Consider the following 17,042-nt stretch of genomic DNA (forward strand, 5'->3'; position numbering starts at 1 on the left):
AAAAATGTTTTAATCTAAATTAAATTAAAGAGAAAAAATTGTTTTAAGACTATATTTATAGAGTCCAAAAACGTAAGGTTATCATAGAAGGATATATATTTCTATATAGAAGGATATATACAGTCCCTACACATCCTTTCATTTTTAAAATATTTAAAAATATTTTTAAAATTTTAACTTTAATTTTTTTATAAATTTAAATCTAACAATCTTCACAAGAATTAAAAATTTTAATAATTAAAATTAAAGTAATTAATAAATAAAAAATGATAATAAAATGGTTGCTCCACGCTGAGACAATGGTAATGTTTTTTGGCTTGGATATTATATCATATATATATATATATATATATATATATATATATATATCCACTACACTTGAGAAAACGATATGTACTGTTTGTATGCATGATCCAGAAGCACAGAGAGGTCACTGGCGACCTTTTGGTTCCAGTGAGGGGTCAACAATGGCCTACAGCGAAGATGGAGATGGCTGCGTCAGGATCAACTCACTTTCATGCAGCAGTTAATTACCCGAGTCTACGGTTTCATTATAAACATGCAAATCGGTGACTTGATCTATTACGTGACTGGTGTTTGTTTCCAGCCATATGTTACTACATTTGACCTCTGCCAACATAGTGCATGGGATGTCTTGTGAAGCGGAAACAAAACTTCGGGATGCTATGTTTGACAACAGAATCAGGATCCATTAGCTGTTGTAAAACTTTATTTTGGATACAAGCTGACAACCAAGGAGTCTTATAAAGCAAAACAAGTAAGATAACATTGTGAATATAAAATGAGATTGAGCATTGTGCGTGTCTATATATATATATATATATATATATATATATATATATATATATATATATATATATATATATATATATATATATATATATATATATATATATATATATATATATAGCTTCCAGTAATCTATTTGGTGAATTCCATGACCCAAGTAGCGGCGAAGAGATAAGTGATGTTGAATCCTGAGAAGCTAGCATCCCTTGCCAGGTCCTGGAACTCCTTTTGGGTCCTCTCCCTGCCTCCATCGCTGTGAGCCAACATGATAACATCTGTTTCATAAGCACATTTGGCTTGAGGAGTCGACTCCTGGATTGTTGGTAGAACACTTTCCAACACAATCACCTTTCCTTTCTCGGGCAGTGCCTTCCAACAATTCTTCAATATCTTCACACAATGCTCATCACTCCAATCATGAAGAATCCACTGAATGTTTAATTTCTTTGTCAATATTAATAAAGGTAAGTCCAAAAAACACTATAACGGAAAGGCAATAGTCAATTGTTTATTGATTCCAATGTACTAATGCGTGAATCGGTATTTAATAAATTTTGTTTAAATCGTATCTAGTCTGGATGTTATTTGAAGTGTTTAAATCTTAAATCTTTAATGTACATTTCAAACATGAATTGGTATTGAATCAGTATTTACTATATTTTTTTCAAGTCGCATTTGAAATGCTCAAATGCAAATGCTATTTCAGTAGCATTTCAGCATTTGTGATTTAGTTAGAAACTAATATAATTTATATTTTCCAAAAGATAAAATTTTATCTACTTATTTTTAAAAATATTTTATATTTATTATATGATTATATTTTTTATTTATTATATATTTAAAAAATTTATTTATTTACTTATTAGTTTAAATATAAAATAAAAATATTAAAAATATTATAATGATAAATTTATCATAAATATTCAATGGACTTTTGAAATATAATTTATCAAATAATACTTAAATCAATGTACATTTAAAATACAGTCTTCATCTATTATTTATCAAACACTCAAAGCAATCTATAACTATATAATCACTCAAATTTTTTTATTCAATTACATATTAAAAATATAAATATATTTCTAAATGCAATCTCAATCATTTTAAAATTGTAATCATATAACATAAGTCACATGTTCTTGATTATCCTACTTTATTTGTGTGATGTGTCTCATGATGTCATTCCGATCATCCAACTGATCCAGGTAGAAATTGGATCTTAGACAAGATCTCTAATTACCTTCAAGAAAATGGCATCTCCACTTGGGATTCCTATAAACATATCTCCACTAACATACTCCACTCCTGCAGCCAATACATCCCAAGAATGAATGCAAGCCAAATACTACACAAGAATCCTTCTTTATAAATACGTAGGACTGGGTACGGTAGAAGTGCTTACGTTGAATCATTACATGTTGGACCTACCTGGGTAGCGTGGTGCCTCACAGATGACATGAGGAAGGTCGAAGTTGACGCCCTTGACGTGGGAGTGCCTGGAGGTGATCATGTGGAGTGTGGCGCCGATGCCGCCACCAACGTCGACGAGCACCTTGATGCTGTCAAAGCCGCGGTAAACTTGGAGTAGCTTCTTCATGAGGATGGTGGAGTGACCCCTCATGCTGTCGTTGAACAGCCAGTTGAACCGCGGGTCGCTTCCGTGGTATTCGAACGGCGCCATCCCGGTGGCCTTGTTGAAGGGGATGCCGCCTTCCAACACCGCATCCTTCAAGTAATACCTGCCACCGTTGTCGACGAGAAACCCAAGCAGATTAAATAGTACGACAAGAAACGAGAAGAGTTAATTGCTTTCCGTTAACGCTCTCTCCTGATTACCAGCTTTCCATGAGGACCTTGTCTTGGTTCATCAAACTCATGGATTCCAGGGACACGCCGTCCTCGTTCTTGGTCAAGTACTTGCAGACGCGCGCGGCGCCGTACTTATGCGAGGGGCGGCCGTCGTCGCCGGCCTCGACGGTGCAGCTGACAACGCTGTAGGCGGCGAGCAGTCGGAGGATCCTGTCCACCATGACTGCAGCCTGCGGGTTTGCGGTTGGCAGCTTGGCCGCGATGTCGGCTGGGCCGAGCATGGCGCCGGGGCCGGCACTGACGATGATCTCCAGTAGCTCGAGCTCGATGGCGGCCTTGAGGGCCATGGGGAGGACGGAGCCGATCGCCAGATGCAGGGCGTACGTGCATGCCTCCTCGTCCTCATCGAGCGTCGGCTGCATCACATCCCTGATGGATCCCATGCTTGCCATGAGTTGCAGTAGCAAGAGAGGAAGGAGGATTTGAACTGTGGAATAGAGGGAGAGGCCTTCTGAAGGAAATCTATAGGGCTGCTAGCACTTATATACCCGGTAATTTTGGTTTTTCTCACGTTCAACACGCTGCACCACATGTTTAATTTATGTTGACTTTTTTAATAAAGAATAGCTATACTATTAGAAATCTTTACGTTCAGGCAAGTTTGCTTGGCCAGTACAAACACTATGTTTGAATGTTGAATAACATCAATTGTAGCTGTAAGATTTCTTTGGGTACTGATTTTCGATTGAGATTCTTTTATCTACCCTAAAATTTGTAAAACGATACCAACTATACTTGATAGGAATTCTGATTTTCTAGAAAAATAAAAAGTATTATATTAAAGGATGAATAAAATGCTCAAATTTGAATTAAAAATTTTTATGTTCTGGCAAGTTTACTTGGTCAGCACAAACTCTATGTTTGAAAGTTGAATAACATTAATTGTAGTTGTAAGATTCCATTTTCGATTGGGATTCTCTTATCTACCATAAAATTTGTAAAACGATACCAACTGTACTTGATAGAAATTTTGATTTTCTAAAAAATAAAAATATTATATTAAAGGATGTATAAAATACTCGAATTTGAATTAAAAATCTTTATGTTCTGGTAAGTTTGCTTGGTCAGCAGAAACACTATCTTTCGCATTCAAGAGAGCCTCAACTTTCCAAAACTTTTGTCTTTTCTCCTTAAAAGTTGCTGTCTTATCTTTTCTCTTTTCTCCTTAAAAGTTGCTATCTGATCTCTCCCGTTAAAAGCTGCATCTTCTATACTACATTTTTAATGAACCAACCTATACAATTGAACTAGTTCAACCAATCTAAAACTTCAATTATTTTAAAATAAATTATTTTAAAAATACTATTAGAAATCTTTAAGGTAAGTTTGCTTGGTCAGCACAAACTGTAAGTTTGAATGTTGAATAACATCAATTGTAGTTGTAAGATTCCTTTGGGTGCTTATTTTCGGTTGGGATTTTCTTATCTAACCTAAAATTTGTAAAACGATGTTAACTATACTCGATAGAAATTCTGATTTTTTAGAAAAAAAAATATTATATTAAAGAATGTATAAAATACTCGAATTTAAATTAAAAATCTTTATATTATGAAAAGTTCTCTTGGTCAGCACAAACACTATGTTTAACATTCAAGAGAGCCTCAACTTTCCAAAACTTTTCCAATAACTTTTGTCTTTTCTCCTTAAAAGTTGCTATCTTATCTCTCCCGTTAAAAGCTGCCATCTTCTATACTACATTTTTAATGAACCAACCTATACAGTTGAACTAGTTCAACCAATCTAAAACTTCAATTATTTTAAAATAAATTATATTAAATAATTTACTTATATTTCAATTTATATTATTACAAATAATAATATATAATATAATAAATTATTTTGAAAATAAATATAAATTTAATACTATTTTTCTAACTATAAACTCAAGAGTAATATAATAATACTATTTACATATTTTTTAAAAAGAAAATATATAATTTTAAAATTTTTAAGATACTTAAAAATAAATTTGAAAGGTCTATATGGCCATTATTTTTTATTTTTAAGCTTTAAAATTATTTATTTACTAATTTTGCCCTTTAAAAGTTAAATTTATATGGAACATATCAATAAAAATATATCATCTTAATATCAAAAATAATTCCATTAAATAATTACTTATATATCAATTTATATTATTAAAAAATAATATATATATATATAGTAAATTATAAAAAAAATATATAATTAATAAATTAATAATAATAATAAATTAAAGCTTTGAATTGGATCCAAATGGGTATATACCACTCCTTTTCTAGTTTATAGTATTTTTATTTTTTGATTTATTCAAAATCTAAACAATTTATAGCTTTCTTATTTTTTCCATTTTTTTTATTTTCACTAAATTATGATATATCTATTGAAACTTGGATTTTGATGATAAAATAAATTGATAAAGTTATGATCTAATGTGTATTTCAGTGACGTAGGACTAGCTTCGATCAAGGAGAGACAAATTGATTAAAGTAGAAAAAATCAGTTATTGGGCCGTAATGGACAATATTAGAAGATTGGTCGACGTGTTGGTAAAAGGTTTCGTTCCACGAGTTCAGGCATCGGACTAGAATGATTGGATATTGTGCCAAGAATATCGGATGTTGCAGGAGGTCAACATGCCGATTAGATAATATGTTAAAGGAGAGGACGATGAGCCGAAGGGTCAGATGAAACATCGGATCAACCAATGATGTGCTGGACAAATATGTGATTCATGATTTGTAATAATTTGTCTAGATCGAAGTAGTTTAGATTGTAATTGAGTTGATTATGAATATAATTAGGTCAAATTAATTAGGGGATTATGAATATAATTTGTAATATTCTAAATAATCTCGGTCATAGGTTACTCGAGAGGGACATCGTGATAACCGGATAGACTGGTGTGCTGTATACCCATCCATATGATGGATGCAACTGGTCTCAATGCTGCTCGTGTAGGTACACTAGAGATATAGTACAGATGCTCATTGGAGAATGAGTTCACTGATTAATCCGCTTACGGAATGCTGGATGGTTGATGATGCCTTATTATCAAATAGCGATACCGTAATCCTAGGGGTATATCTAGTCCTTAGACTTAAGACACCAAGGATGTCCTGTTTGAGTGCTCCACTCTTTGATACAAGACTTATAGGTTTGGCTGTCCCAAATCTAGTACAGCTGGTCATTAGGAGTGGTAGTCGACCTTACGAGGGCTATTGAGTATCGATAGAGGATCATCCACTCTCGGCGTCATGAGAGGAATATCTCATGTGTTCTTGCTTAGATAAATCCCTGGCCAGGGTCATTCGGGTTGAGAGAGAAAGAGTTCTCCAGGAGAATTCGATTAGAGCAAGACTCGAGTAGAAACTATATGGGTCTGATAGCACCATGCTCGATATACGGTCTCTGGGATATTAGATGGATGAGGGACTATAGGAACACGGTAAATGAGGACAGATAAGCCCAATGGATTGGATTCCCCTATATCGTGTAGGGACTACGACGTAGTAGCCTAGTACGTCTATAGTCGATGAGTCAAGTGAATTATTACAGAGATAATAATTCACTGAGTTAGAAGCAGTTCTGACTGGTATGACTCACAGCCAGCTCGATATTGGGCCTAGAGGGTCACACACATATGGTACGCATTGCGATGAGTAGAGGTTCGGATATGAGATATCTGACGGAGTCCTTGTCTTATTGGATATCCAATAAGCCCCTGAATGATTGGATCCCATGGACGAGATCCAATAAGAGCCCATAAGAGATTATCGGCTAGAGATCCACTAATCTAAAAGGCTTGGGTTATTAGATGCAGATCTAATACCCACTAGGGGAGGATCCATTAGAGTTTGATAGGGGACCTCTATAAATAGGAGGTATTTAGAGCCTCATAGGCTAGAGCCTTTGCTTGCCACTCCTATTCTCCTTCCCTTCTCCACCTCAGAGCAGGCCTGGAGTTTTTGAGGAGTGTCGTCATAGCCCTGCTGTGTGGATCACCATTAGAGAGGAGGACGCTTAACCTCTTTCACTCTCTCCTAAGGATCTACAAGGAAACAGGGACATACGATGTCCCTAGGTAACACAATCTATTCAATACGTAATTTTTTAGTTTCGTGGATTTTGCGTACCAATCTTTGCACGATGACGAATATCTTTTTGGGAATCGGGGATTTTATTTTCTTGTTCTTTTGCTGCGCATGTGATGTCACCCCCAAAGATTTTTCCAACAAAGACGAGGAGAAAATCAACAAAGGCGATGTGGCAAACTACGCCTTAAAAGCTTTCGACGATGAGGTAATCAAAATGCCCTTAGTTTATTTCAAAATTACATAATGCTTTTCATGAGTTACTTTTAATTTTTTTTAGAATAATTATTTTTCTTGAAAATTACATATTTAATAAATAAAAACATAAAAATTTAGGAATCATGCTTATCTAGTAATTTTGAAAATAATCATGAAAATTACATGTATATGATAAACAAAATGATTTTGATTAAAAATGCTTTATGAAATCATGCTTGATAAAATAATGTAATTTGAGATCACACTTAATAAATATATATTTCGAAATTATGCATGATGATCCTTGCGATATATGGATTATCGATTTTTACCATAATGATAGTGGCTTTTTCGGTTTTAAATATGATGCATATTTTTGTTTGGTAAAAAAGATAAAAACATGGTTGTATAAAACAAACTAAAAAGAGGAAACCTTTCTCCTTGAAAAATTTCTCTATTTTATTGATTTTTTTAAAAAGGATATTAATGAATCTATTTGTATCACTTTTATGAATCTCTTGAAAATGATTTTGAGTTGACGATTTAAATTTGAATGAGCTTTATCTTGATTTTTTGATATTTATAACTTGAAATTTCTTATGCATGAATCAAGATATTATATCATTTGATATCTTATATTCCTTTTTGTTATTTTTAAAAAAGAAGAGATTTGATGAAATAAATAATGTCTTGTGGCATTCATGATTTGATATTATTATCTTTCATGACATGATGTGTAAATTCCTTTGTATTTGTGGTTGTAAACCTTATATTATAAGTAGAGTATTGATGTAAAAATTATATTCTTCCACTCTACTTCTTCCTTGTTTACAATAAAAAAGGGGAGAAAGAAAATTGCTAGCTTAAATGAGAAACTTAGACATGTTGGATCTTCCAAATACATAAATTATTTTTATACATTTTTTGGATTATAATCTTGATCTCTTGAATTTTAGACTTGATCTTTCATTTATTATGATTGAAATAATGATTAGAATATTGATGTAATTAATAATGATGATATGGAATCATACATTTTATATTTTAGAAATATACTTGATGATTTGGTATTATGCATGCTATACTTCAACTTATGATAATGATGCATGCAATGATGAAATATTCTTGATGAAAAATTGTTTTGACATTCATAACTTGATTTTTCATCTTTGTTATTTATCCTTTGTCATGATTTGAAAATTGTTGTAAAGGGAAAAAGAAATACAAAATTGTATTCTTCCCTTCTTTTTGACAAAGACAAAGGGAGAGAAATATTACTAGCTCAAGATGCAAAACATGCTAACTTGCACTTTGCATTGGAAGCAAAATTGCAAGCTCAAACATTGCGAAGGAAGCAAAAATTTGCTAGCTTGCAACTTGTATATTTCAAGAAGCAAGAGTTGCTTTCTTTAACATCTCAAAATTGCTAATTTACATATTTTAAAATGCTGTAAAATTTTTGCTAGCTTACATGATAATAAAACTTAATGTTTATTATGCAAAGATTTGAACTTATATTTCAAAACACATTGAATGTTGCACTTTTCATTTTTGTTGATGACAAAGGGGGAGCAGTATGATCATGTTATGCATGATGATGTGTTGCAAATATTCATGTTGAAATTTGCAATGACTTGAATTCGGTTGGAATTCAAGGTTCTATCAATATGCCATAATGATGGGAGGAGTTTGTTTAAACTCCGGGAGTTAAGGTTAACTCCGTCATCAAATTGGTTGGCATCATAAAAAATGGGGAGAATGTTGAATCTCGGATTTTGATGATGAAACCAATTATTAAGTATTTATGATTTAATCTGTGTTTTGAGTGATATAGGATGCCTCAATCAGGATGAGACAATTAAAGTAGGAAGAATTATGTTGTGCTCGGAGAAAAACATATCAAAAGATTGGAGGTCGAGCCGAAAAATCAGTCGACGTATCAACAGAAGGCTTCGGGCCATGGATTCAGGCATCGGGCAAAGAAGAGTGGATATTGTGCTAAGGATATTGGAGTTGTAGAGTCAACTGGTCGATTGGGCAATAGGCCGCAAGAAAGGACGATGCGCCGAAGAATTAGACGAAGCATCGAAAGACCAATGACATGCCGGACAACATGATTCATGCTTAGTATTAATTATCTAGATCAAAGTATGTTTTTACATGTGTAGGATTTACTATGATAGCAAGGAATAAAGTAAATTGAAGTCCCGGAGTCAAGGACGCGATTTTGTTTGGAGTTCGAGAGTTTGTCGGAAGTCTAGACGTTCGTCGGAAGTTCTACAGGAACCAACCGAGAAGTCTAGGAGCTTGCCAAAAAAACTCATTGGAACTCGCTAAGAATATCATCATGAAGTCCAAGAGCTTACCGAGAGTCCATTGGAACATTGCCAAGAGTTCGTCGGAAACTCCCTGGAAGAAACTAGACTTACAGACTTGTTTAACTTAGAATATATCTTAGGAAACATAGTTAGCACATAATTGGGTTTGGATTTGGTCCAACCCAATTAGGGGCCAGTTGGGCTCATGTAAAGACTGTGTTAAGCCCAATAAGAGGCCCAAACGGTGTTCCGAGAGATGACACCATTGTGGCATAGTCTTCGAGATTATGTCACGATAGGGTGCTAGGCGATGATACTGCCAGTCTTGGTGGTGGTACCACCTAGCATAGCCTCCCAAGCAGTGGTACCACCCAATGTAGTATCAATGTCAGACTAACACTGGCGGTGGTACTGCCCGGACCAAGGAAACCTGGGATGAGATGTTTTTATGCTCCAAGTTCAAATCAACCTAAAGCCTATAAATACCCCTCTCATCTTTGGTTAACATACACATGGCTTGAGAACTAAAAATAGAAAGAAACGCTGTTGCAATCTTGTGTGAACTCCTCTCAAAAGTTTTAAGTGTTAGAATAGTTTGAGAGAGGAGTGAGTGGGGGTGTAAGGGTTATCTCCCAAACCTGGTAAAAGGAGAATCGAGTTGTAAAAGGTGGTTGGCCTACGCCTATTGAAGGAAGACCGATAGTGGATGCCGATGAACTTGATGGAAGAAGAATCAGCGGAGTGGATGTAGGTCACGATGACCGAACCACTATAAAATATAGTTTGCATTTCCTTCTTACAATTTACATTAACTACAAACTGCCTTCAATACTTTTATAAACATGCTTTTAAGTTAAGTTTCCAAAATCAGTTTTCAATGTATGAAGAAATTTTCGTAACCGACATGATTTTACTACTGCACTAATTCACCCCCCCCCTTTCTTATTGCCAACCCCTTTCCTAATAAATTCATCTTGCTTGTTTCTAAAGATCCATTTAGTACAAATAACTAAATGGTCATTTGGCCTCAGAATAAGCTTCATACCTCATTTCTCTCAAAATGGTTCAACTCTTCTTGTATTACGATAACCCATGAATCATCTTTAAGATATTGTCGATGCATTTAGGTTTATATAGATGAGTATACAGTATACTAGTTTGTCCGGTTATCTCGATGTCCATCTCGAATAACCTATAACTAGGATTATTTAGAATTTATGTTTAGAGGTGAATCGGTCTTATTTTCATGATCTCATCATGATCCGATTCTCATTGCACAAATCTGTAGACATCATAATATATTTATGCATTAAGCAATATAAAATGAGAAAATATAATAATAATAATAATAAGCAAAAAGATTACATGTTATGTCATGTATGTCATCACTCATATGATTGGCTTGTAGGGTACCTTTGACTATCAATACTTACAAAACATTTCAGATTTGAAATATTTCGACAACTTCGAAAGAAACTTGATATGTTGGATATAATAAGTTTAAGGGGAGAGAATATTAGATTTAAACTTATTAAAGTGTCATAAAGAGGTTAATTTCATCAAAAAAATATTTCGTTGTATCAAGAGAGACGTTCATCGTATCAAGAGAAGAAATAAATTAAATGTCTATAGAAGCACAAACCAAATTTGCTATTGGTTCTTTAAAGGATTTCTTGAAATAGAATAATTCATTTTGAGTATAATTATTGTAATGTATCTTTTGGTGATTATATAAATCTTGATATGTTGGGTCATAAAGCATTTAATGTTTTGAAGTTATAAAGAATTTTGAGTGAAAGATAAAATATCTTGTCTTGTCTTACTTTTCAATAAAAAATAAAGGTAGGATTGGAAACCAAAACCTTATAATAAACTATTAAGAACTTTAGCAATTATACTAGTTAATACCTTCATTTATTAGATAAGATTTGGAATTAGGTATATTACTAGCAGATCAATATTTAAGGTATATAAAATAAAATTATTAAGTCTTAAAATATCTATAAGTTTTTGAATTTTGTATGTATCTTATAATTTATTCTAGAACATGCAAGTATGAATTATGAAAGATATATGTATACATATTAATATATATATACTGCCCATGTTTCACGTTGATGACAGTGTCTGACAATAATAAAAAAGAAGTCCTTAAAAAAAACAAAGGAAAGACGTATTACTTAAACTATTACAAAATATTGCATTAGCATATAGAGGATATGATATCAAAATGTTCGGCGGACCAGTTGTCATGACACAAGAAATTTGACTGACAACGCTTGGCATGGGATGGATCGTCTTGTTGAGAATGATTGTAAATAAAACATAGAGACAGCAGCAGTTGGATGTCTCAAATTATGTTAAAAATTAGCTATGGTATATATGGAAAATAAAGGTTTACAATACCTAAGAATGAAACCAATTCATCCGTTTTTAGTATGTGAGCACCATGAGCTCTCTTTTAGCACGAAGAAGAGTTTACTTGGGAACATATATTTTGGTTGGGATGTGTTTAAGCTAAAGGGTATTCTTGATAATCATATGCTTATCATCAGAATGAAAAGAAATTTAGTATAGATTTTACTTCTCAAAAAAAATTATAGATCCTTCTTAGCAAGTTCTTACGTAAATTGAGCCTCCCTGTTAAGTTTATTGCTTGGTCGTATTGAACGATATATGCTATTGGTAATGTCAAGTTCACCCCTGGTTTAGTAGCATCCTAACATATATTTTTCTTAGTCAAAGCTTCATATTTTTGACCAAAATTATATATGACAACAAGTTGATATTAGTGCAGCTTACACTTTACTACTTTGAATTGGGTCCTTTACTAACTTTACATATTAAATTAGTTTTATTGATAAGGAATTTAAAGCTTTCTCTGTCTAATTTTTTTTTAAAAAAAACTGGTGCATGATTTTGAGTTCTCTACTAAAAGTTATTATCAAATTATTGGGCATTTGTCAAGTTATCATGATTTTATTTTGGATCTTTAATTCTTCATCAATGACTCGTCAACAAAGGAGAAATATTAAATAAGTTAATTTAGAAGTAGAAATGGCTGATCTGTGTTAATCATACGAAACTTTACAGTAGATGATGACTGATCTACTCCAAAGAATTCCAACAATCCTGCTCTAAGCAAACGTGAAACATGGTAACAATGTAATTGATTCTTCCGGTGAACTTTTGATGCATTATATTCACTCTCCTGAGGACTTATCAAATGGTGCTGAATGATGAAGAGAAAAGTAATCGATCAAGAAGAGACAAACTCTAAAACTACAAAGGAGAAAATAGCATTCCAATAAAATAAGGGTACAACATTTGAGCATCCAAACCCATACGGTAGGAGGAAATAAATATTAGGAAAATTTGAGTGTCCTGTAAAGAAAGCTAAAGTTAATCTTTTTGAAAAGGAGTAAAATAGAGAGGATAATGATCTTATCTACGACGAGGAACCTGAAGGTACCAATGAGAAGAAAACTAAGCATGTTCTAAGAAGGTTCCACCTTATCAGAGAGATCGTAACCCGAAGAAATATAGTCGTGGAAAGAGTTCCTTCCGAAAATAACATTGCAGATCCACTAACAAAGCCGTTGTCTCGAATTGTCTTTGAGCGTCATAGGGGTCTGATGGGGATCAAACACATAGGTGATTAGCTTTAGGTCAAGTGGGAGATTGCTAGTCATAGGTACCCAGCAAACCAATCACGTGAGTGACGGCACATGTGACTTGATAAAGAATCTCTTTGCTTATTATATTTTGACATATATCACTTTATATATATATATATATATATATATATATATATATTATGATGTCCTTGGATTTATGCAATGGGAATCGGATCATGATGATATCATGAAAATGAGATCGATTCACCTTTAAACACATATCCTAAATAATCCCGGTCATAGGTTACTCGAGAGGGACATCGTGATAACCGTAGTCCTAGTGGTATATCTGGTCCTTAGACTTGAGAAACCAAAGATGTCCTGTATGAGTGCTCCACTCTTTGATACAAGACTTATAGGTTTGGCTGTCCCAAATTTAGTACAGTTGGTCATTGGGAGTGGTAATCGACCTTACGAGAGCTATTGAGTGTCGATAGAGGATCATCCACTCTCAGCGTCATGAGAAGAATATCCCAAGTATTCTTGCTCAAACAAATCCCTTGCTAGGGTCATTCGGGTTGAGAGAGAAAGAGTTCTCCGGGAGAATTTGATTAGAGCGAGACTCGAGTAGAAACTATATGGGTCTAACAGCACCATGCTCGATATATGGTCTCTGGGATATTAGATGGATGAGAGACTATAGGTACACGGTAAATGAGGATAGATAGGTCCAATGGATTAGATTCCCCTATATCGTCTGGGGACTACGACGTAGTGGCCTAGTACGTCCGTAGTCGATGAGTCAAGTGAATTATTACAAAGATAATAATTCACTGAGTTATAAGGAGTTCTGACAAGTATGACTCACAGCCAGCTCAATATTGGGCCTAGAGAGTCACACATATATGGTAGGCATTGCGATGAGTAGAGGTTCATATATGAAATATCCGACGGAGTCCTTGTCTTATTAGATATCCAATAAGCTCCTGAATGATTGGATCCCATTGACGAGATCCAATAAGAGCCCATGAGAGATTATTGGATAGAGATCCACTAATCTAAAAGGCTTGGGTTATTATATGCAGATCTAATACCCACTAGGGGAGGATCCATTAGAGTTTGACAGAGGACCTATATAAATAGGAGGTATTCAGAGTCTCATAGGTTAGAGCCTTTGCTTGCCTCTCATATTCTCCTTCCCTTCTCAATCTTAGAGTAGGCTTGGAGTTTTTGAGGAGCGTCGTCGCAGTCCTACTATGTGGATCACCGTTAGATAGGAGGACGCCTAACCTCCTTCTCCCTCTCTTAAGGATCTACATGGAAACAGGGACATACGATGTGTTAGGATCGAGAGCACTAAGAGGAGGGGGGTGAATTAGTGCAGCGGAAAACTTTCTGCGATTAAAACGAAACTGCGTTCGAATGATGAAAACTGTTTCTGTGTAATATCCAATTCTAAGCAAGATGATATTAAAGTTAATCTATGCAGGCATATTACAGCTCTGACGAAAACCAGAATACAAGTATAAACTGAAATGCGACGTTCGTACGATAAAACCGGTTTACGTCTAAATGTCAATTTTGAAGATACTGAACTTTGAGATATGTTTTATAAGTGCACAGAAGGCAGTTTGCAGATATGATTGCAATCAAAACGTAAACGTAAACTGAACTGTGATGATCGCACGACAAAACTGATTTACATCTAAAGGCAGATTCGGAAAGCTTTGAACTTTGAGACTTGTTCATAAAAGCGCAGAAGGCAGTAGCTATTTAGGAGGTTTGCAGTAAAGATAAAATGCTCAAAGTAAATGCAAACTGAGATTTAGAGTGGTTCGGTCAATCTTGACCTACTCCACTTTTGGCTTCCTCCACCGACGAGGTCACCGACGTCAACTAGAGGCCTTCCTTCAATAGGCGAAGGCCAACCACCCTCTTACAGTTTCACTCCTTTTGACGGGCTTAAGAGACAACCCTTACAGAAATTTTCTCTCCTCTCTTTACAACTCAGAAATTGGAAGAACAGAGGGAGAAGAACTTTTGGCCTTTACAACAATTTTGAGCTCTAAGAATCACAGAAAAGAATCAAGATTTCGGTGTTAGTTGATCACATTTCAGTGCTGAATGGGTGGGGTATTTATAGACCCCAACCCAATTCAAATTTGGAGCTCAAACCTGTCAATTCCCGGAATTCCGGGATCAGGCGGTTGCACTTCCTGACTGGGGCGGTTGCACCGCCTGGCAGAGCTCAAAGACTGAGCTCAGGCGGTGCCACCTCTGTTAGGGGCGATTGCACCTCTCTGCCAGAGCTCGAAGACCGAGCTCAGGCGGTTGCACCTCCTGACTAGGGCGGTTGCACCGCCTGCCAGAGCTCGAAGACCGAGCTCAGGCGGTGCTACCTCCTGTCAGGGGAGGTTGCACCGCCTAGTCTCGCTCGGAGATTGAGCCCCAGGCGGTGCCACCGCCTGCCTGGGGCGGTTGCACCACCCAGCTTCGCTGGGAGATCCTCTCCTAGGCGGTGCCACCGCTGACCCTGGCGGTGCCACCTCTTTCACTATTTCAGCTCACTTGGTTTGGCTCCAAACTTGGCCCAAACCAGTCCGAACTTGGGCCTAATTGGCCCCTACTTGGGTTATAGGATTAACACCTAATCCTAACCCTAATTAATGTGTTAACTATGATTTTAAAGATATTTTCTAAGCTATTACAAAGTCTGCAAGTCAAGACTTCTTCTGGCGAGCTTCCGGCAAACTTCCGACGGTCTTCCGATGAACTCTCGGAAACCATTCTGCAGACTCCCGGCAAGCTCCTAGACTTCACGATTTGATTTTAGCGAGTTCCAACGAGCTTCTTTGGCAAGCTACGATCTTTCTCGGCGAGCTCCGCGAACTTCTAACGAACCTTCCGGCGAGCTTCCGAAAACACTTCGGCAAGCTCCCAACTCATTCTCGACTAGTTCCGGTAACATTCCCGATGAACCTTCGGACTTCCGTCAAACTCTCGAACTCACAACGAATCCTTCGCGCTTGACTCCGATACTTTGTTTCGCTTTATGTCTTCATCGTTATCATAGTTAATCCTGCACAATTAAAATAAAACTTCGATCGAGATAATTAATCCTAAGCAATTAACCAAGTTGTCTGGCATGTCATTGGTCCTTCGACGCTTCGTCTGATTCTTCGGCGCATCGTCCTCTCCTGCGGCCTATTGCCCAATCGGCCAGTTGACTCCGCAACTCCGATATCCTTGGCGCAATACCCGCTCTTCTTGGCCCGATGCCCAAGTCCACGGCCCGAAGCCTTCTGTCGATACGTCGACCGATCCATCAGCCCGACGTCCAATCTTCTGACATGTATCTCCGGCACAACATGATTTTCCTGCTTTAATTGTCTCATCCTGATCAAAGCATCCTGTGTTACTCAAAACAAAGATTAAATCATAATCATATATCAAGTGGTTTCATCATCAAAATACGAGATTCAACAATCTCCCCCTTTTTGATGATGACAACTACTTGATGACGGAGTTAACCTTAACTCCCGAAGTTTAAACACACTCCCCCTATCAATATGTCATATTGATAGAACCTTGAATTCAAACTGAATTCAAGTCATTGCAATATTTATCATGAATACTTGTAACATATCATCATGAACTTATGCATAAACTTATGCATAACATGTCATGTCATCAACATACTTCTCCCCCTTTGTCATCAACAAAAAGGAGAAGTACCACAATAAAGTGTTTGTGATATTGGTTTAACTTATTACATGAAAAACATATTATCAAGTTTTATCATCATGCAGTTTTGAAGCCAGAAAATTTAGCATATGTTACATCATGCTTAGAATATTCAAGCTATCAAGTTTTAGATATGCAAGTTTTACAGCATACAAGATAGCACTTTTAGAACATGCAAGCTAGCAATGTTACAACATTTTAGAACTTGCAAGCTAGCAATTTAGAGATATTTAAGAAGGCAACTCTTGCTTCTTGAAATATGCAAATTTGTCAAGTTTTGCTAGATGTGCAAGTTAGCATTTTTGCCTCTTGAGATAGGCAAGATAGCACATTTGTTTCTTTTGAGATAGCAACTTTGTGCTTCTCTTTAGACCATAAGCTAGCAATTTTTATGATATACAAGTTTCACA

The 17,042-nt window shown here is 35.6% G+C and overlaps 1 protein-coding gene across 1 annotated transcript; it reads right to left on the reverse strand.

The window, feature by feature from the left end:
* Nucleotides 1–914: 914 nt before the first annotated feature.
* LOC135594324 (tricetin 3',4',5'-O-trimethyltransferase-like) lies at nucleotides 915–3,169 on the reverse strand. The gene is made up of 4 exons (XM_065084719.1): nucleotides 2,650–3,169; nucleotides 2,242–2,552; nucleotides 2,054–2,118; nucleotides 915–1,239 (listed from the first exon to the last, which is right to left on the reverse strand). Exons 1-4 carry the CDS (start codon nucleotides 3,072–3,074, stop codon nucleotides 943–945), a joined length of 1,098 nt encoding a protein of 365 aa, XP_064940791.1. The 5' UTR covers nucleotides 3,075–3,169; the 3' UTR covers nucleotides 915–942.
* Between the last annotated feature and the right edge of the window lie 13,873 nt (nucleotides 3,170–17,042).

Source organism: Musa acuminata, chromosome BXJ1-9, assembly GCF_036884655.1.
Source record: "Musa acuminata AAA Group cultivar baxijiao chromosome BXJ1-9, Cavendish_Baxijiao_AAA, whole genome shotgun sequence".
NCBI classification, from domain to species: domain Eukaryota; kingdom Viridiplantae; phylum Streptophyta; class Magnoliopsida; order Zingiberales; family Musaceae; genus Musa; species Musa acuminata.

Bases quoted from the DNA above. Each gene is read 5' to 3' on its own strand.
- LOC135594324 (XM_065084719.1), bottom strand. From the start codon at position 3,074: ATGGCAAGCATGGGATCCATCAGGGATGTGATGCAGCCGACGCTCGAT. The intron at 2,553-2,649 runs GTAATCAGGAGA...CAACGGTGGCAG, and splicing joins AAGGTCCTCATGGAAAGCTG to GTATTACTTGAAGGATGCGG. The intron at 1,240-2,053 runs GTAATTAGAGAT...TTAAACATTCAG, and splicing joins GAGATGCCATTTTCTTGAAG to TGGATTCTTCATGATTGGAG.